Source organism: Phodopus roborovskii, unplaced genomic scaffold (assembly GCF_943737965.1).
Source record: "Phodopus roborovskii unplaced genomic scaffold, PHOROB, whole genome shotgun sequence".
NCBI lineage: Eukaryota > Metazoa > Chordata > Mammalia > Rodentia > Cricetidae > Phodopus > Phodopus roborovskii.
The window spans coordinates 11803609-11824803 of record NW_026126409.1 but is presented as its reverse complement, the minus strand read 5'-3'; the positions used below and the strand labels follow the sequence as shown (position 1 = coordinate 11824803).

The window sequence follows — 21195 nt, the reverse complement described above, 5'->3', positions numbered from 1 at the left end:
TGTTCCTCCAATTGTAGCAAAGCATTCTTGACAAAGCCACTTAGGGGAGGAAGGGTTTATTTCAGCTCACAGTTCCAGGTTCCTGTATCCAGTGGCACATTCATAGGCGCAGAAGCTCCAGGGAGCTGCACGCGCCATTAGGAACAGAGGGCAAAGAATGCATGTATGCTAGTGTTCGGCACACTCTTTCCTTCACGTCAGCCAGGGCCCAGCAAGTGGCCGGTGTTGCTAACAAAGTTTAGAAAATACTCACAGGCCAGCCTAATCTAGGGAAGGCTTCATTAACAACACTCTTTCCAGGTGAATATGCATCTTATCAATTTGATAAATAAAACTAATCATTACAACTCCCTGCTTTGTCTACTTGACGTGTGAATAAGTTACTTTAAGCCACACCCTACTGTTAGGGTTTCTATTGCTGTGATGACATGCCATGACCAAAGCAAGGTTGGGAGGCAAGGGTTATTTGGCTTACACTTCCACATTGCTGTTCATCACTGAAGGAAGCCAGGACAGGAACTCAAATAGGGCAGGAACCTGGAGGCAGGAACTGATGCAGAGGCCATGGAGAGATGCTGCTTATTGGCTTGTTTCTCATGGCTTGCTCAGCCTACTTTCTTATAGAACCCAGGACCACCAACCCAGGGATGGCACCACCCACAATGTGCTAGGCCCTCCCCCATCAACTGCCAACTAAGAAAATGCACCACAGGTTTGATTACAGCACAATTTCATGGAGGCATTTTCTCAATTGAGGTTCCCTCCTCTCAGATCACTATAGCTTGATAGCTTGTGTCAAGTTGACATAAAATTAGCTAGCACGCCTAACTCTTGTCCCCAAAGTCTCATGTTACTCTCCTAGCATAGAATATAATCCAGTTTTAAAAGTCTCCATAGTCTTAAAACATTCCATTGTTGTAGAAGTTCAAAGACTATGAACTGTGAATTCCTGTAAGATAAGATCAAAAACAACTCACATAGTTCCAACATATAATGACACAAAATAATCATTCCTGTTTTAAAATGGAGCAATCAAGGGCATGACAAGGAATAATCAAACCAAAATCTCAAATCCAACAGGACTAATGCCAATGCCAAGTCCTCCAGCTCCGTGCCCAGCATCTGGCACTCAGGATGAGATTGGCTGGACTCCAAAAGGTTCAGGAAGCCCCTTCCTCAGCCCTTACACACACACACACACACACACACACACACACACACACACACACACACCTTCTCAAGCGTAGACCAGCTCTGCTTCATGCCTATAGCCCTTCCTCACACATGTCCCATGGTCCTGGAATCCCCAACACTCTGGAGTCGCTACCATAGCTAGCTCCACACGGTGGTCTCCGAGGGCTCGCTTCTCTTATGGGGACTTCCACTCTGCCCCACAGTGCCTGACCTCGGCTGCTCTCCCTCACCCTTTCCTTCTTGTGTCTTTCATGTATTCTAAACCAATTTCACACAGGCACAGCCACCATCTGCAGATGTAGACTGTCGCATGGAGCACGGGTCTATCACCTTCTGTGTGCTGACCCTGAGGAAGCCCTCTTCCTGACATCCCAGTGCAGACTGCCAGGTTCCTCTCTCTCGCTGCTTTGCTGTCTGTACTTCCTTGTCAAAACCTTAAAGCTTGACCACACACCTTTCTAACAAATAGTTCATTACCTTTAAATTCAGCTTCACTCCAGATCTCAGGACATTGATAAGATGAAGCCAGATTCTTACTAAAAATATCACAGGATTGTCCCTGGCCCATTTCCTGACAGTCCTTGTTCTTGGAGGTCTCGTGAGCAAGGCCTGGGTGGCTGGAGATAGTGGGTAAATAAGCTATTAACTGGTTTAATGGCTAGTAAGAGATGAGAACACACGTTTTTTAAAAAAAAAAAATTGACAACTAGAATGTTTATTTCCTTAGGTGCATACAAATAGATTGCCATCTGTAAATGACACACTGCAGAAGGACACACTAAAGGGGAAGTTGGTTGTAGTTACCACAGGGCCATTGCCAGACTGTGTGATTCGGAAGGAACAAGGCAGAGCTCTGAATACCAACTGGGCAAGTCACACAAAATTCAAATGAGAAACCCCAGCAAAACAGTTTCTCAGGACCAGGTGTATGCCAGGGATGCAAAGGTTCAGATCAGAATCTAGTAAATGGGATTTACAGTGTCCACCTATGAAGAGAACTAGGTAACTCCTATCCATACTGGCTGGGCACATGTTCAGTCAAGTTTACCATTTCTTAGGGGAGGGATGCGATACCATCTGCCTCAATGCGGACAACCCAGTCTGGACTCCAACTTAACCATTCTCCTGCCTCATGGGATTACAGGTGTGGGCTCCCATGCATGTCTGGCTGAAACTGGCCTTTTAGAATGAACATAGATGAACATGTCTCTAGGGAAACACCTCGGTCCAAGGGAGAATGTGAGAGGCGTTCCCACTGGAGTCAGGAGTGCCAGCACTCTGAGCTGGCTGGTTCCCTTTATGCCCCTGTCTGAATGGGGGAACAGGAGGGGACACAGGGCCATCTCTACCACAGTGCACAAAGCCACAAGAAGATTGGCTAGTGGGTCCCACAGTGCCATGCTGAGCGTATGATACTGTTAGTTACAGCAAGGAGGCATCCAGTAGTTGAACTTGCTGCTTCTAATTATCCAGGGCCAGTGGGGAGTGACGGCAGCAGAGGAAGAGGAGGAGAACAGGAGGATCCGAGAATTCCAGGACTCCATACCAAAGATGTGTTCACAGTTGCGAATATTGACGCACTTCTACCAGGTGTGTATAAGTACAAGCCGCGGTGCCCACTTCCATGACTGGCACTTGCTTTCAGAAGGCTGGAGATGTGGCTCATTGTCATGTGAGCAGCAATCAGGATGGAGTGCCTCAGGGGCTGGCAGTGCCCCTGAGGATTTATCCTTGCTGGGCTCTCCTCAGGGTTGTTGTTAGGATGAGAGCCTTGACAGGGAGGGGCCTGTGACTTCTCATGCTCTTCAGAGTGACTACACTGAGTGTTGGTCCCTTGGATAGTGTAGACGGAGTGTGGGCTTCTTGAGAGATCTGAATCATGAGTAGTCAACATCTGACAGAATTTGTGCCCTACAGGGAGGCTGCCTTTCACAGTGCGGTGGAACCCCAGTGATGATTTTGAGCTTGAATCTGTCCCCCTCTAGAGTGAGGACTGGCCATGCATTTGTAGGCCAGTGAGATGTGGGGGGCGAGCTTTTACTCACAACAGAATAAGGGGCTTCAGCGTCTGTGAATCTGCTTATTCCTGTGGCGCGAGTGCAGAGGGGATGTCTGGTGACCAGTTGCTTCTACACAGAATGTATGTGTTGCCTGTCAGAGTGTACAGACAGACTCCTGTGGGCGTGGCTGAGTGAGTCACTGCTAGAGGCTTGTCAGTACGATGGCACAGGGATGGGCTGCGCATGGACTAGGTCTGACTGGTTCTCCTTGGTTTTATCCTAGGGTGTTGTACAGCAGTTTCTGGTGTTGCTGACGACAAGCTCTGATGAAAGTCTCCGGTTTCTCAGCTTCAGGTTGGACTTCAATGAACATTACAAAGCCAGGGAACCCAGGCTCCGGGTTTCTCTGGGCAGTAGGGGACGGCGCAGTTCTCACACGTGAGGCTGTTGCGAGGTTATTAGATGCCCACTCAAGCCCAGGCCCTCCAGGCATTGGGGAGCTGCAGGTGCCCCCTGTCTGCACACAGGCCACAGTGTTTCAGCTCTGTCTGCTGGAAGAAGTCTCATTACCCACTGAACCTGAGTGTGATGTCACCTTCACATACTTCGTACTCTTTACTTCCTCTTCCAAAGTTTACATTTCTATATTCAGTTTGCTGTTTCAAACAACCTGTAAAACAGGACAGAAGAACGAGAGCCGTGTGGAACAAGGGTGTCCTGGCCTACACAGCGCAGATGTGCAGGCCGCCAGCCAGCAGCGTGGATGTGAACGGAGCAAGGCTGACTGAATTGTTAATTGTTTTATTTTCCAATTCTGATAAGTGCTGGGAAGAAATCAACTTGGATATCGGAGGTTTTCCTTCTCCTTGCCTATTTTTTCATTGTAAATATTTATATACTACTGACCATATGATGGAGGGAATTTTTTTTTTGTAAAAAATGTACTATCCAGTCACATAATTATGCCTTTTTTATGTTGCATAAGTGAGAATTAGAGAATTAAAAGCATTATCTTTCAGATGTTTTGCCCATTTCTTAAGTACTCTGGAAAAACTGTCTGCTTGCTGAGTGTGTGAGCTGGAGCTGGTGGAATCTGGCTGAATGTGTACAGGGCATGAGTGGTTTAATTTGTAAACTCATGTGCCACATGGAGTGCAGAGAGAGAGAGAGAGAGAGAGAGAGAGAGAGCATTGCTGTGCCCTGGTCTCATCCATCGGCTGGCAGCACACCTTGCTCTTTTTAAAGTTCCAGGGAATCCTGGCCTCACAGTAGGGAATCCATGCTGAAGGCCAGGAGTTCTTAGTATATAGCTTTAATTTAATCTTACCTTAAAATATTACAGATGCAAAGCTGAGTGTAGAGGTACATGCCTGAAACCTCTATGTGGGTGGGTAGAGGCAGGAGGGACAGGAGGTCAAGGTCACCCTTCGCTACACAGGTGTGTAAAACCCCTTGAAGTATATAAGGACCACCCTCCTGCCCCCCCAAAAAAGAAATTCATAAAATCAGAACTTTGAAGCATGTTTCCCTACTGGAAGACGTTGCAGCAATTCTGATGTATGGTATATTCCCAAGAAAAATCTCCAGTGTTGTTTGGTCACGGGCACTGCTTTTGTCTTGTTCTGGTCCCAGCTGCTCCAGGGTTAATCCTCCGTAGAAGTCCCCATCCTGCTCAAGTGGCCTCTTTCTTGGGGGGCAACTGAGTAGGGAGAGGCTGGCTGTTCTGGGCCTCGCAGTGCATTGCCAGGCTTTCCTGGTCACTGTTGCTCCCTGCGAGTTGAAGAAACTCACTCCTTCACCATCAGAGGGGGGTATGGGGGAGATGGGGTGTCCATTTTTCTTGGGACACAAACAGGACTACTGAGGATCTCATGATAGCATGGCAGAGAGACAGCTGTTCATCCAGTATTTCATCTTAGCAAAAAATAAGTACAAAAGAAAAGAAAATCTGCCAGTCTTATGTGTGGTGGCAGATGGCACTGTGAGTAAGCCCCTGGGCAGATATTTCAAAAAATGTGGAAATACTGTACCTGCCTCTCCTGGGTAGATGCTACAAGTGATGTTTTGATAGTGAATGAGGAGATAAACACCTCTCAAAAGACACACATCTGTGAGAAAACATTTTGAAAATGGATTTTTGGAAATGTTACAAAATTTTATGGTTTTGTTGGTAAGGATGATACATGTTTCTTTGTCTTAAACACTTAAATATATATATATGCAGTTTGAAAATGTTCAAGGCAGTGAGTTTTGGTAGCCACCCCTGCCTGTCAAAATTTATACAGTTCAGCACATTTACCCCAGAGCACAGGTATTTACTGGTCCAACTTCAACACAAGCCTGGCAGAGCTCTGGAAGTGTGGCTGGATACCCAACAGATTTTGGAGTACAGCTGGTGAGGCATGTCTTCGTCCTGCCTTCTGTCCTTCTGCAGTCCTTCTGGAGAACCGTCTTTCATGCATTACAACTCACTGACTGAAGCATCATTTCCCATCATGCAATGCAGTGTTAAGGCAAGTGCGTCAGAGGTAGGAAAGCCTCTGCAAGCTCAGCTCTAGCTAACATCATTCTACACGTCTTCCTGTAAGAGAGAAATGATGACTACTAGCATGATTTAAAATCTTATCCTTGTCCTTTGGAACTTTGTTTTAGTTCAGTAGTGTGTGTAGCATTCTAACAGTTCTCTTTACAACCCATCCCCATGCTCACACCTCAAACTCACTGCCATCCTTCCTGCCTGGGCCTCCCTAGTGCTGGGATTGTAGGTGAGCGCCAGCCCTGGGTTCACATTTTAAAAGTCTGTTTCAGGGTTGGGATCCTGGGAGTGTGGTGCTCCGTGTCCCACAGGAGCAGCATGGCTCAGCATGGCCCTCGCAGGGCCAGGGATAGCCAGCATGTGGTACCTACCCTCCCTGTGCTGTGCAGCCTGAGCAGAGCTGTCCCTGGGGAGCCCTTTCTTGGCATCGCCCAGATGCTCCTTAAGGGACAGATGACATGACAATTGCCAGGGAGATGAGGGAGGCTTGGGTGTGGTACCTGGTGGAAGAGAGCACTAAAGCCTGCAACCAGGATGCCTGTGCAACCGCTATGAGAGTCAGTTGCCTGCCAACCTTCGTTCCAACCCTGCGATCTTCGAGGGTTATACATGGGGACTCCAGTGTTCTTAGGATACAGTATTGATCCACTTGCCTGTGGGATAATTCATGGGGATTTTGCTAAGTTGAAGCAGTCAGACTTGAACTGCTCTACAGAGTCTGTGTGTTGACAAGGGTTGGGCCAGGCACTGGGGCCAGGTGTGTGGATATTCTTCCCCCAGGCAAGTTATTACCCACCAGTATTATGTTACCTATTTGACTGGTGGTGTTTTAGATACATCAAATATTATAGTCTCCAATCTTTTGTTTCTTTTTACATTTTAAATGATGGCCACTAGATAACTACGGGCAATGTGGCCGGCCGGTATCTGTGGTTTGTGCCACCATGGCTTTGCCACTTTGACCTTGCTGTGACTTGTTTGCCATAGGCAGAGCGGACATACAAGAACCATTCTGAGAGTAGCACACTCCTTTTCCTTTCCCAGCTTCTCTGTTTCTACCTTCTCAGTGAAGTTCAAGGTGTGGAGAAGCCTCAGGCCTGCCATCTCCCTCCCCAGTCCCCATCTCCTTGGTCAGCAGGAGCCTGCATTTATTTGGGGTCTAAGGAGTTCATATCAGACCCTGTAGGAGAGTGTTAGGTATGACATCTGCACACATCTCTAATACCCTCCTGTGCACTAGCGTTGATGTGCTCAGTATCCTCCTCACTGGACTGAGTGGGGAGAAGTTCCACCTCATAGTGTAGGCTTGGCACTGGGAGATGCTTAGCAGATATCTACAGAGCTTGGTAACACCCCTAACAGAACCTGAGCTGATGAGCTGTGTACATCTTGGATTGGTGGTTTGGGGAACACGAGCTTTGTGGCCTCTGCATCTCATGCTGGAGATAAGAGCACAGCTTCGCTAAGCATCCAGGAACATCTCACCACCTCAAACTCTTGTTTCCTCATCTGTGACAGCAGACTTCAGGTGGCTCGTCCTCCTGGCTTGAGCACTTGGAGTGAATGAATGAATGAATCAATGGGCAGGCAGACATTAAAATCACATTTGATTGCACTTATTTTCACCAGGGGCAGCACGAGAGTGCTCATACAGATGAGATTTTACCTCTCCACTTGGCTCCCCTCACAGTCCTAATCCACTCTGTTTTCTGAGTGCACCCGATGGGGTGGTGTTTATTTGCCCCATGGCCCCAGTCCCATGCATGTCGTGCAAGCATCCATCCTGTCCAAGCAGGGCTGAACAGTCACACAGTCACGGGAACTGGTGCAGCTGATAATGCTTTCTTTTCCTCCATGTACAGGAGAATCTCTTTGGGCTTCAGCCCACCCTTTGTTTGTGGAATCAGACAGGAGGAATGGCTGAGGATTGGGAAGAGACTGGGTGAGTCCTAAGCAGCACAGCAGGGCTCAGAGAAGTTGCAGGTGGTAACCCTGAGGCAGGGGTGAGTTGGGTGGTGATGTCCTTTGGGTTCTATGTGGTGAACATAAAACATAGAGAACATAGAGGTGATCTACCCACTGGGCAAGCCAAGCCAAGCCAGGGGGTCGTTTTGCTGGAGATGAAATTGGGGAATGCTGACCTGGCACTTGGGGAACATTTGAAAGTGGTGTGCATCCAGAAAAGGAGGCAGGTGACTCCAGGATGAGATGCAGCCTTCACTTTCCAGCCTGGGGTCTGGGCTTCAAGTGGGTGACAGAGGAGAGCTTTGAGGGGTTTTGAGAGTCACAGCCTGGGTTTTGTCCTGTAACAACCTGCTTTTTATGTTTGATCCAAACGTGAGTATTAGCAGCGTGCAGGTTAACTTTAGACTGTGGACTAGCCCCAAGGGAGCATTGCTCCCATGTCTGGTTTTAGCCCCTTGCTACAGAGTCATGACAAAAGCATGATACCAGCCCAGAAACAGACACATAGCTCTGGGATGGAATAGAGGACACAGACTTGAGCCCGCACAGCTGCAGCCACCTGAGTTTTGACAGAGAGGCTAAGATGGAGAAAAGGGCATCTTTAACACATGCTGCTGGCAAAACTGCACACGACAGTCAATTCCAGGTGAAGTAAGACTTTAATGTAAAACCTGAAGTCTAAAACTGCCAGAAGAAAAAGTAGAGAGAACTCTGTGAGATCTCAGCAGGGGCACTCAGGAATTAGCTCCACGAATGGACAGGGATTTGCATGGAGTTAAAAGGCTTCAGTACAGAACAAGAAACAAGTGAAGAAACAGCAGCTTCAAAATGAGGAATTTCTACTAGCTACATGTCCAACAGAGGATAGATATCCAGAATATACTAAAAACTCAAGACAACCAATGGCAACAAGAACAGTTCAATAAGCGGTGGGCTAATGAGTTCTCATAGGAGAAAGATAAACAGCCAATAGACATGAAAGTTGCTTAGCCCACTAGCTATCAAAGAATAAAGCCAGGACATTGAGGCTGTGTCTCACTGGTCAGAATGGCAGCCACTAGGAAAACGAAAGACACAAATATAGATGAGGACAAAGGAAACCATCAACTGTTCCAGCTACTGTGGAAATCAGTGCAGAGCCTCTTCTAGATGGCAAAAGAAGACCCACGTATGACCCGGAAGGGCCACTCCTGGGTAGTGACCCAGACAAGTAGGCACATCCCAGAGACACCTGTGCGTCAGCGTTTAAAAGTCACGATAGCTAAGCGATGGAACCAGTGAAGGTGTATTGTAGGACATAGACACAGGGGAACTTGGCCATAAAGAATTAAGTTGCACTGATTGTAGAAAAACAGATGCAACAGGAGGTAAACACATTAAAAATGAATTAAGGCGGTCCAAGGACAAACACATAACCTGTTTTTTCTCTCTCTAGACCTTAAAGATACATAAAGTCATAGATGTATAGATGATATGATAGTAGAAGACAAAATGTCCTGGGGAACAAAGGGACCAATGGAGGACAAGAAAGAGGATAGAGTTCTATAAAGGGAAATCTGTTCAAAGCATTTGCATATGCTTGAGTGAAAATGGCCTAGGCCACCTATTACTTTTCTGAATTTAAAAATAAAGCTTAGGTAGCCATTTAGTGTTCACTGTTGCTATGGAGCCTTCACCCTTGGGATGGAAGCAAGTTTGGCTGGCTTCATGGGATATCCAGCTGGGGATGTGTCCCTGATGGGCCCCTGTCCTTGACACCTTGACAATCCGCATCAGGGCAGCTCTACTCCACAATTCATCTCACACCCTCACTGCAGTGGCTCAGAGGGGTTCTCGGTGTAGCTTGCATGCACGTTTATCAATTTCTCGTGAAGCTGAGAGTGGCCAGGCATCTCCAACAGAGCAAGCCTGTGCTTTCTGTGCTGCTTATGGGGCTCTTCAGGTTTGGAGATCCGAGACCATATTCTTTATGTCACCAGACACTTAGCATCCAGCCCTCCTCTCAGAGGCTGTTGGGTCAGAGAGTTGGAGAGTCTGATCTTGTCCCTAGGATCTCTGCCATGCTGCACTCAGACTGGATCCAACAAGTGCAGGCAGAGAGGACCATGTAAACACCTAGTCTGAAGGGACTCGAAGGACAACTTAAGGGATGTTTGTCCACTTTCACTTATTTCAGTTGGGCCGTCCTGAGATGCCAGGATGGAGCAGCCTGAAGCTAGTACTAGGGCCCAGGGCAAAGGCACGTGCCCCCTCCTGCCAGCGGCTCTGCAATGGGGCTGGACCTGCAGTCCTTCCCTCTGTTGGGAGTCAGGCTCCTGGGTGTCCTCCAATCATGCCTGACCTGCTTTCCTCCCTGACTTAGAGAGTCCAGTCCTAGAGGCATTCTGGTTAGGGCTAAGGAGAGGCGCTGTGGCCATCTGCGGCTATCTCTCAGCCAGGCCTCCTCACCTCAATGCCCAGGTGAGCCTCATTCTTATCTCTACCAATCCCCTGACCCCAAGTTTTCATCAGGCAGACCTGTGCATTCAGTGCTGTTAGACCGCATGTGAAACTTTGGACTGGGCCAGTGTGACCAGTGAAGACTTCATCCAGTCCTTGTCTCGCCCTCCCTCCCTTCCCCCTCCTGCCTGCTCCCTGCTCTAGTCTGGGGCTTTGCTGCTCCGGAGCAAGGCCCTTCTCTCTGGTGAATTCTAAACGGAAGTCACACAGCTGGCTAGTAAATCAAATTTGAAAAATAAACAAGCTATTCTTTTGAGTATTGTCCTTAGGTCTTATTTCTCATGTCTCCCTTCATTAGAGGTTTTTATTGTCATCTCTTCAGCTCAACAGACTGTGCAATCTGCCCTGTTAATTTTGTAATTGAGGTCTGTGCAAACACATCGCCACAGCCCCGGGGAATGCTTACTCTTCCACAGCTGAGCACACAGTACAGTTTTAGTTGAATAAGATCCAACTGAAAAGGCACAAATCAAGCGTTTAAAAATAGAACAAGGACTCGAAGCACAGAGTGTCGATATCCCCATCGAGTATTGAATGGGGACAAGCAGAGGTGCTGGCTGGCTCTGAGGATGGAGAAATTCTTCATGGCTCCTGGGGTCTCATCCCCACAGGCACCTCCTGTTGAGCAGACAGCCAGGAGCAGTGTGGCCCTGCTGAGGAGAATGTTTTTTGTAACAGTTGCCCTTTCCTTAGCTAACACCTGTTGCTATGGGGCTTTCTCGTGTCTCTGAGGGGGAGTAGAAGTCTTCACTCTGATGAGCTTGGGGGCCAAGGTGATGATCGAAGCCCAGCAGAAGCACAAGGCACAGAGTAGACCCTCCTGAGAAAGGCAGTGTTCAAGCTAATGAACCCTGGGGTGAAAGAGGGTAGAAGAGACACAGCCCAACTCTGCAGTCGACCCTAGTCTTCAGGGGTCTATGCCCAGGCAGGCTTAGGGCATGGACGGCCTGGGTTGGCCTGTGGGACCTAGAAGCTATTCCCTTAATGCAGCGCCAGCCAGAGGTGCACGTGTGCAATCTAACCATCTTCAACATGGTAACAAACATCTAAGTTGACAAGTTGGGGGAAACCAGCATTCTGTAACCGAATAGCACATTAGCAGATTTCTCCTATGATTCACCGATTTTTCACTTCAAAAATTGCATTTGCATGTAAAGATCCTCAGAGTTACAGACCTTAGCCACTGACCTGAAGGGGACAGAACTACCCAAACGTCAAATCCAAGTCCCCATCTGAGAGGAAGTAAAAAGTGCTATACCCAGCCCGGAAGAGGCTCAAGTTGTGATGGGAGGTGTGGCAGTTGTGTGCAAGCCCCTTGGTCATCACGTGTGTAGTGATGTATAGGGAAAGTAGCAGGAGTGGGGTCCTGAGTGTGCATGGGACTGGCTATCTGGGATGAGAAATAGATGATGAGGTGTGCCTGCAAATCCTGGAGGAGAGTCCACAATGGCCCCTGTCCTCATAGCACGTGTAGTGTGCAGTGGATACAGTGATAAATCCCAAGTGCAAGAGGAGCCCTGAATCACGGCCACCCCATCAACTGCCACTGAAAGGGTGCAGGGGCATCAGGTACTGGGTTCAAATGACACTCAGAGTCAGGCTGCAGGGACAGCACTGAGAGCAGGGTGGACATGCGGGGTCAGCTGCAGTACCCACCCCAGGAGGAAGCATTTGGTGGGGAAGGACCTTGGGTTACCCTTGCAGATGTTGCCATAGTCTCATCATGGAGGTAGCATAAAGCTTTGTGGCCAGACCGGTCCAGCACACCTGCCAGCATTACCTCCACTCCATCCAGCCGCATCTGTCACGCGGGGAGTGAGACAGTGACTTCCTATTGTTAAGGATGTCTTGAAGAGAGAAGTGGTGTTCTTCATAGCAAGTAGTTGGGGTGCCTTTGGTGCTGTGAGTGGTGAGGAGTCCTGCCTTTTCCACCGGTACCCCTGAAACTGGTAGCTAACTGACTAGACTTCCGGAGGGTAAAACCTCAGAGTGCTCTGTGCACCCTTGCAGAGGGGAGGGCAGGGGTGAGGGTGGGGCTGGGGGCTTGGAGGTCACAGATAGTCAGGGTGAGATCAGAACCATCTCTTTCCCTCTGAGTGAGTCCATGGGGTCAGGGCTACCCTTGGGGAACCCCTCCAGGGCCCCTGCTGAAGGCTCTGAGTGTTGGACAGTGTCCCCCATCAGCAGTGAGTAGACACACTGAAGGTGGCACTAAAGCCTCAGCGTTCCACCCTGGGGCTTTCCCCATAGCACAGGGTTTGTGCTGGGATGAGAGCACGTTCTCCTGAGCCATGAAATGTCCTCATTGTGGGTTGTCCATGTGACACCTAGCTCTTACACCTTCCCTGTGCTGCTCCCAGGTTCCCCACCCCCTCCAAGCCATTTTTCTTCTAGTTTCATCTGGTACTATGTCCACGGCTGGAGGAATGGTGGCCGGGGAACATCCTTGGTGACTCCTCCCATCATGTGTCTCCTTAGATGTACCTGAAGGTCACGGGGCAGCAAACTGTTGTTCTTGTCCTTCCTACTACTGTGAGAGCATCTCTTTGTGGATGGGAAGAGGGAAGGTCTTAAACCAGGTCCACACACACAACAGACAAACTCCGGGTCCTCAGAAGTCTTTTGTGGTCAGCTGTGCCCTGTTCTGCATTCCCTTGGGCTTTGGTACAGACACAGTGAGTTGGGAACTAGGGAGCTATGATGCGGATTAAACAGGGTCTCCTTGATGGCTGCTGGGGAGCAAGACTGCTGGAGGCTCAGTGGTTCATGTCAGGGATGGCGGGGGATGTGGCACTGTGAGCAGTGGCCCTCTAGCAGCCTCCTGTTGGATAGGACCTCTCTAATTGGCAATGTAGCTGCTGTTTTCGGATGATCCATGGGGAGGCAGTGCAGGACAGTGGTTGTGGTTCTGGACAGGGGCAACACCTAGATCAGAAGCAGAATGCTGGCTGGCCTGTGTCTCAGGTACCTAATTGTGACCTGGGCTGTGGATGGCAGGACCATGTGATGGTTCATGTGCCAGCATGGCTAGCTCTCAGCACCCACATACTTTTTCTGACACTGGTTGGATGTCCCAAATTTAACAATGTACTAGACAGAAGCCGAGGGAACAGCTTTCTGTCATCTTAGGGGAGGGGATGTCCCCCTTTCTATGCATAGACACTTTTCTGAGTCTGCTGCCCCACGCACGTCCCCCATGTCTGACCTGCTGATCCCAACAGTCACTGAGCCAGCCTTCCAGTTTTTCTGCTAGTTTTGACAATTAAATGTTCAAACTTGTCACTTCTGTTTTTCAGTCTGTATCATTTCTCACAGCTACAACTGTCACTTGCAGTTCTGAGGAAAGACAGACTCTGCTCACAGCTCACCATGTTGGCCAGGCTGCCTTGAAGGCCCTCCCAGCCACACCCTGATTATCCTGCCTGAGGCCCATGTTTGTCCATGGGGTATGTGTTACAGGGGTGTGTGTTACAGGCCACCCTTGTAACGCTCCATCGCCAGTGACTGTAGCTGAGCTGAGGAGTGTCACATGGGGACTTCTAGCAGAAAACATTTCTTACAAGCAGTCAGACCCTTTCAACAGCTTTTAAAACCATCTCCCTGGTCTGACACTTCCAGCCTTTGAGACTCTGATGAAAATTTTCTCCACAGGAAACAGTGTGGCTACTTCTGCTGTTAGGGAGTTCTAAGGATGGGAGACACAACGGGGAAACATCTGGTGCTGGGGAAATGTGTGTCCCAGGAGAGCTATGGGGCTGTGTGGGGCACAGTGGCTGCTTGGAGATACTAGGCAATGTGGGTACCAGAAGTGAAGCTCCCATGTCAAAGGACAGAGGGCTTTTTCTGGAGCTAAACATGAGCAGCTATGGACCAGGAGCCCCCAAGCACAATGCTCTAGCATGGTAGCTGCTTCATGAAGTTTTTGTAGAAACAGAGACAAGGGGACTAGAGAGATGGTTCAGTGGTTAAGATGTACATTGCCCACGCAGAGAACCCAGATTCAGTTCCCATCATTCCCATCAGGTCACTCACAACTCCAGCTCCCAGGGAGTCAATGGCCTTCTCTGGCCTGTGTGTGCACTATACCCACATGTGCAAAACGTATGTACATTTTTTAAATAATAAAATTAAGTGTGCTGGCTAATTTTATGTCAACTTGACACAAGCTAAAGTTAGCTGGGAGGAGGGAAGCTCAATTTAAAAATGCCTCCATAAGATGGGACTGTAGACAAGCCTGTAGGGCATTTTCTTAGTTATCCCTGTAGGTTGTTCCATTCCTGGGCTGAAGGTCCTGGTTCTATAAGAAAGCAGGCTGAGCAAGCCATGAGGACCAAACCAGTAAGAAGCTCCCTCCACAGCCCCTGCCTCAGCTCCTGCTTCCATATTCCAGCCCTGTTGAGTTCTTGCCTTGGCTTCCCTCAATGAACTGTGACTGGATATGTAAGCCAAACAATCCCTTCTCTCCACAGCTTGCTTTTGGTCATGGTGTTTCATCACAGCAATAATATCCCTAACTAGGACAGAAATTGGGCAGTGGGATATTGCCTTGACAGACCTGACTGTGTTGTTTGTGGGAGGATTGTGGAAGGACTTTGGAACTTTGGCCTAGAAACATCACTAGATATTGAGAGCTTAGCGAGCTGTCGTGTAGGCACTTGGAAGATGGAAATGTTCAGGGCAATGCAGATGGAGACAGAAGCCTGGCTTGTGAAGTTTCAGAAGGAAGCAAAGACTCTACGTGACCTTGTGTGGAGAATCTGTGGTGTCTTGTCAGTTTCAAGTGAAGAATCAGCTGTGGTTAACAAGAGACCAGAGCCTTTGTGTTACTGGGACAATGGATGCTGGTCAGCTGGAGCTGAGAAATTAGTGGTGGTTAATAAGAGACCATCATCATTGGTGAAGTCTTCTGGGAAGTGTTTCCTGAGAGCTGGCACACAGAAGCCGTGTTCCAGAGGCAGCTAAGGTTGTACTTCATGCTGGCAGTTGAACTTGGTACTGGTTTTGAAAACATGAAGGGATCGTGGAGAGGCAGCTGAGACCAGGGGAGACCATCGGGGAAGTGCAGCTGGAATGGCAGTCGAAGCCACAGGATTGAGGGGTCATGGGGAAAATTCAGCTTTTGTACCATGAAGAGAGTCCAGGAGAGGCTATTGGTGAAAGTTGCAGCAGAAGATCCCAGCATTTTGGAGATGGCAGTTGCACCAGACGACCACCAAGAACAGCAGCAGCTGTGGAGTGGAGCCAGCTGGAGCCCAGAAGACAGCTGTGTGTGTTGCAGAGGGCAGAGCCAGAGAAGTGGCCCAAGCCCTTTGGAGGAGCCCAGAAGGCCATGAGTGGACCCCAGACATTAGACATTGACTTATTTACAGTTGGAGTTTGGTTTTTCTTCATTCAGATTGTGACTTCACCCTGATTCTTCTCTTAGGAGTAGGAAAGTCATGTATTTTAGATTTTACAGGAGCCCACAGTTGAGGAATTCCAAACTTTTTAAAAAGAGATTTGGGAGTTTTATGGAGATTTTCATTTTAAAAGAGACTAGATATTTTTAAAGAGATAACCATTAAGCTGTTTGAATTTGTAAGGATGTGGGACTTTTAAAGTTTGTAAAATGTTTCATAGTATGATGATGTCTTTATTAGTGTATGATCTTGGGGATGAACAAGAAAGGAAATATTGTGTTTCAACTGAGATGTATTTGTGTGTCAGTTGTGCTGGCTAGTTTTATGTCACACTAAAGTCACCTGAGAGAAGGGTACTTCAGTTGAGAAAATGCCACCATAAGATGGAGCTGTGGGTAAACCTTTAGGGCATTTTCTTAGTGATCCACAGAGGAAGGTCCAGACCTTTGTGGGTGGGGCCATCCCTGAGTTGGTGGTTCTGGGTGCTATAAGAAAGCAGTCTGAGCAAGCCATGAAGAGCAAGTCAGTGAGCAGCACCCCTCCATGGCCTCAGCATCAGCACCTGCCTCCAGTTTCCAGCCAGTGTTAGTTCCTGCCTTGACTTTCCTCAATGGACTATGTGACTCTAGAAATGTGAACAAATAAACACTTTCCTCCCCAGGTTGCTTTTTCTCATGGTTCTTATCACAGCAATAGTCACCCTAACTAGGACTAAGAAAATAATAAATTAAGACACTTAAAAACGCAGTAGTGGGGTGGGGGCTGGGGAGACAGTTGAGAGGTTAACAGCACTTGTTACTCTTCCAGAGGACCTGGGTCTGAGCCCAAATATCCAGCTGGCAGCTCAACAGAAATTCCAGTTCCAAGGGATTTGGCACACTCTTCTGGTATACACATCGTTCACACATATATGCAACCATAAACACCCATACACTTAAACAGTACAAATTTAAAATACACTGGTGGAAAAATTTGTAGGTGGGTTACAGGTGTGTGGGGGGTTCTATTATAGGCCTCAGATGCTATTTGATGACATTATTAGCCTTTGAATTGGTGAAGTCCAAGGGTCAGTGTGTTCCAAAAGGATTTGTCTACTAGCCACATGGATATTATGCCAGACACAGAGTGGACAATCAAGGGGACTAACGATAATTTGGCTCCCAACCATAACATTCCAACTCTCCACAGTTATTTAGCCAAGTAGCATGTTTAGCACAGGTTAGCCCGTTACCTCCCCCCCCCCAAAAAAAAAAAAAACTCAGTTCATAGCAGCTGGTGAGCAACCAGCCATATTGGCTGATGGGACATTTGCTCTGAGGACCCACACATTTGAACTGTTCAGGAAACACATAACCTGAAGTTTCCATGAAGACCTAGGCATTTCCTTTATCTGAGCAAATTCATGGACTCTGTGTTAGAGCAGGCCAGGCCTGCAGCCCCAGCCCCAGTGTGTGTAAAGAGAGCCTACCAGACACAGACATGCTCATCTTTATGTTCTGCCTGGAGCCATTTGCTTTGTAATCCCAGAGCTGAGCTGCAGTCAAACATGACCTCCATCTGGCCCTTTCAGAATGCTTAGCTTGAGCCTGGCTCTGAATCAGGTGTGTCTGTGAGGACCTGAGACAGTGTCACACCCAGGCTGCCCTTACATGGACCACACAGGATTTGTGTGTGTTGGCCTTTTGGGAAGTCTGAGAGGGCAGGTTCAGAATGGGTCATGACGAGCAGGGAGCACAGTGAGTGTGTGTGGACAGGGAGTGTGCACATTAATATGTTCATGCACATGTATGTAGGGTGTGTGTCCAGCCAGATTGAAAGAAGCCTTCCCTGGGACAGCGACAGGGTGGGCTAAGGTGCCACCATGCTATGTCTTTTAGCCCTGAAAGAGTAAGTGTCCTCCCAGAAAGAGGTTGTGAGCACTTCAGTGAGAGCCAGGAGCTGAATGGCTCCCATCCCCCACCCTGCCCCACAAATGGATTTGTCTCTATGAGGGCTGTTTCCAGTACAGTCACTGGAGAAGCCCAGACTCCAGAACATGAAAAACTTACACTTAAGAGGGTGATGGCAACCAGGACACAGCACCCACCCATCCCAAGCAATGGCCTTTTCAAAAGCTGGTCCTCCAGGCCTCACAGAAGATACCTGTGCATCCCCCAGATACTGGCGGGTATCCTTCCTGGGATCACTGATGTGACCTGCCTTCGTGTTGGTGAAGGAGTGGTGACAGGAGCCAGAGACAGCTGGCCACATCACATCCAGAGAGATGGGCACTGGTGTAGTTCATTTCCTTCTATCCAGTCCAGGTTTGCAGCAAAGGGGATGGAGCTGCCCACATTGAGGGTGATTTCTGGAGACACCCTCACAGACATTTGTTTCCATGGTGATTCTCAGTCCAGTCGAGCTGATGAAATTAACTGTCACAACCATGAAGACAGGAAAACCTACCCAGACCTGTAGTCATCAGTGATGCTGGATAGACCTGGCAAAGCCAGTGCTCATACAGCCTGGACACTTGGTTTGCAGAGATTACTATATGCACATGTGATAAATGAGTGTGTGCATCACAGTGAGGCTTTGCTGGCAGGAGGACCTGGAGCTCAGTCCTGGAAACACAGTTGCATCTGCATGTCATCGGGGAGAAGCTTGTTAGTAAGTGCACATATGCTGATGGTTTTGGACTTACAATGTTTTGAGTTTATGATACATGTCCAGCAAGAATGGTCTCTTGAGTTTTGATATTTTCTCAGGATGGTAGTACACAGAATGGTTCTCTAAGGGCACAGACCATGAGACCCTGGTGTAAAAGCCTACAGTGCTGTGCCCTGAGCTGCTTGGCTATGCTGTGCAGGAGGCAGCTTCTCATTCCCTGGTTAAGAATGGTTTGGGAGATGGAACGTGTTATAAGTAAATCAAACAGCATCTGTGCTGTGCTTTGTAGTTAAGAGTTCTTCACCAATTATTTTGTTGCCTTTTAAAAGAGCCAGTTACACCGAGCAGCCATGGCACATGACTTTAATTCCAGCACTCCAGAGGCAGAGGCAGGCAGATCTCTGTGAGTTTAAGGCCAGCCTGGTTTACAGAGAGAGTTCTGGGACAGCTATCACTACATACAGAGAAACCCTGTCTCAAAAAAGCCAAATCTCAAAAAGAGCCACACAGTTAAAGGAGAAAACTAAAATAATGACACATCCCATAGTGCCTGGGAATCACTTGTTTTGCACCTGAGCAGGAGAGGGATTCTGCCTTCGCTTCCTCGTGGCTTCCACCATCATTGCTAGCGAATGTCGGTATTCCCGGCATACTGGTCCTCCACTGCTCTGAGTTGCTATTTCCCATCCCGTTCAGCCCTCCCACTTCATTAGTTTGAGCTGCAGCAGCACAGGTAAGGGTCTCCTTCCCTTCCCCTGGGCACACCGAGCTAGCCCTACAGCACATCTAGCCAGGGTTCCAGCCATTGCAGTCTCAGGAAGCTTGAGGGTGATGGTTGCTCTTCTAGGGGCTCTTGGTCCATGGCAGTCAATGAACACCCTAGGGAATCTCTTCTATGGTGGGCAGTCAATGAACGCCCCAGGGGGAACCTCTTTCCCTTTAGGGAGTGATTCAGCTCTCCCTCATGTGAGCCAGATACAAAAGCACACCACTTCCTGGAGGGAGTCTCTTCTGTCAGTGCTCCCCTCCATCCTCCGCCCCCACCTTCTGCCCACATACACACTAGGTGTGAAAACAGCCATGTTTCCTGAGTTTTCCTTTGAACATTTTTATTTTTCTTTCATCATTTGTTTCTATTATCTGAGCTACTAGGTCAATATAGAGTTTCATTTTCTGGAATGGTGGACTGGTTTGTAGCTGACTAGTTACTCGGATGAAAACAGAACCTGTCCACTCATCTGTCTGTCTGTCTGCCTGCCTGCCTGCCTATCCACACACATTAGGAAACTACCAAGATAAAACACTAGGGATCAAGACTCACAGAGGATGGGAATTTACTAGTGTAGGCTTGGCGCTGGGCCCACCACCTGAGGTTATTTGCCAATTTGGTGCTCAGGTGTTCGGGGCTGGCAGCGCTTCCTAAGCAAGGAGAGGAATGTGAGTCGAACGTGTTAGAGCACAGGGTGCCAGGTGCCAAGATCCCAAGAGAGAGTGTGCATGAAGTGACACCTGCCACCCAATTTGCCTGTGGTCTTGAGTGTTTTATGAGTCCCTAGTTGTTATCCTGAGTGAAGGTGAGCAGAAATGGGTGGCCCAGAGGCCAAGGCCCATGCAGGAGGAGGACTTAGGCTCACCAGGCTCATCTCAGTAGTGAGCTGGGGTGAAAATGAAGAGTTAAAAAGGCAGAGGCCCCCTACTATTACAGGGGTCTAAGTCACATGTGACAGCAGACTGAGAGAAATAGTGGGATTCGGGCAGTGGTGGGAAGGGAAACCACGGCAGACCCACACCTATATCTATGCCCATTGGAAACATCACTCAGAAAGCAAAGATAAAACACACGTTTCCAGATACCCACAACACTTGAGACCTTTCCTGGTGGACCACAGTAAATGCTACAGGGATCTGTTGGTTGCAGGGATACATGATACTCAGAAGTGTTGAATGTGTATGGCAGAGTGAAGGGAAATGAAAACCTGGCCTGTGTAAATCTCCAAGACTGTAAAGTGCATAAACTAATAATCTTTTAGTATTCAAAATATATTCATTTCTAAAATGTGAGAAAATGATGCAAAACAATTATTAAATGGAGCTAAGCATTCTGTTTACACATATCTTTCATTACATCTCTAATTATGTATTTTATCATGTTGAAGTTATGTTAGATTATAGTGAGTCAGAGATGCATATTATATTCTCTAACACAACCTTCAAAACAATGATGAAATCTATAATTAACAGTGTAATGCAGGGAAATGGAATAAAATGCTTGCCTTATCAAAGTGAGATGAATGAAGGGAAAATTTAGGTGTGCATATGACAAGTAGTCGAAACAAACATATCCAGGATGGGATCACATTAAACATAAATGGTCTGGATATTCCTATTTCAAGCCAAAGGTCCCATATATCACCAAGAAAGATACACCATGGTATGCTACAGAGAGAAGGGTAACAGATGACAGGAGCCTTGACAAGATGGCAGAACTAAGGAGTGAACCTCTGTGAACTTTGACACACCTCTATTGGTGACAGACAGACAAGCAATTCGTACCTGAACTATGTGACTAATAAGCTGCAATTGACTCTGTCGGACAGTATATCCAGCTGCAGAATTCACCTTTCATGCTCCAAGTGGGAGAATCTGCCACATGTATCCATGAAGTACATACCAAAAAACCTCTGCAATCATATTTTTCAAAATCTTCCCCAGACTGTGGCTTGTGACAATACGTCCCTCCAACTGTAGCTCACATCTAGGGTAGCAGTGCCCACGAGTGCCCACCGTGCCTGTTTAACGGTGTGACACTGTCTCCTTGTGGGAGTGACGTCCCGTCAGGTCTGGGGCCAGTGAAGACTTCTCATCCCTGGAAGCACGTTTTACACTGACAACCTGCAGACAGCTCATCTCTTGTGTTTTCCTAGCTGATACTGATATCTTTGCTTTTGCTCAT

At 48.0% G+C, this 21195-nt stretch overlaps 1 protein-coding gene across 1 annotated transcript in view; it reads left to right on the top strand.

The window, feature by feature from the left end:
- The window catches only part of Tubgcp3 (tubulin gamma complex associated protein 3), a 54062-nt gene extending 49850 nt beyond the window's left edge, over positions 1-4212 (top strand). Inside the window, exons 21-22 of the mRNA XM_051181999.1 lie at positions 2668-2784; positions 3478-4212. Of these exons, the coding sequence (XP_051037956.1) occupies positions 2668-2784; positions 3478-3636 (276 nt within the window). The 3' untranslated portion in view covers positions 3637-4212. The remainder of the gene's footprint in view (positions 1-2667; positions 2785-3477) is intronic.
- The last annotated feature ends 16983 nt before the right edge of the window (positions 4213-21195 follow it).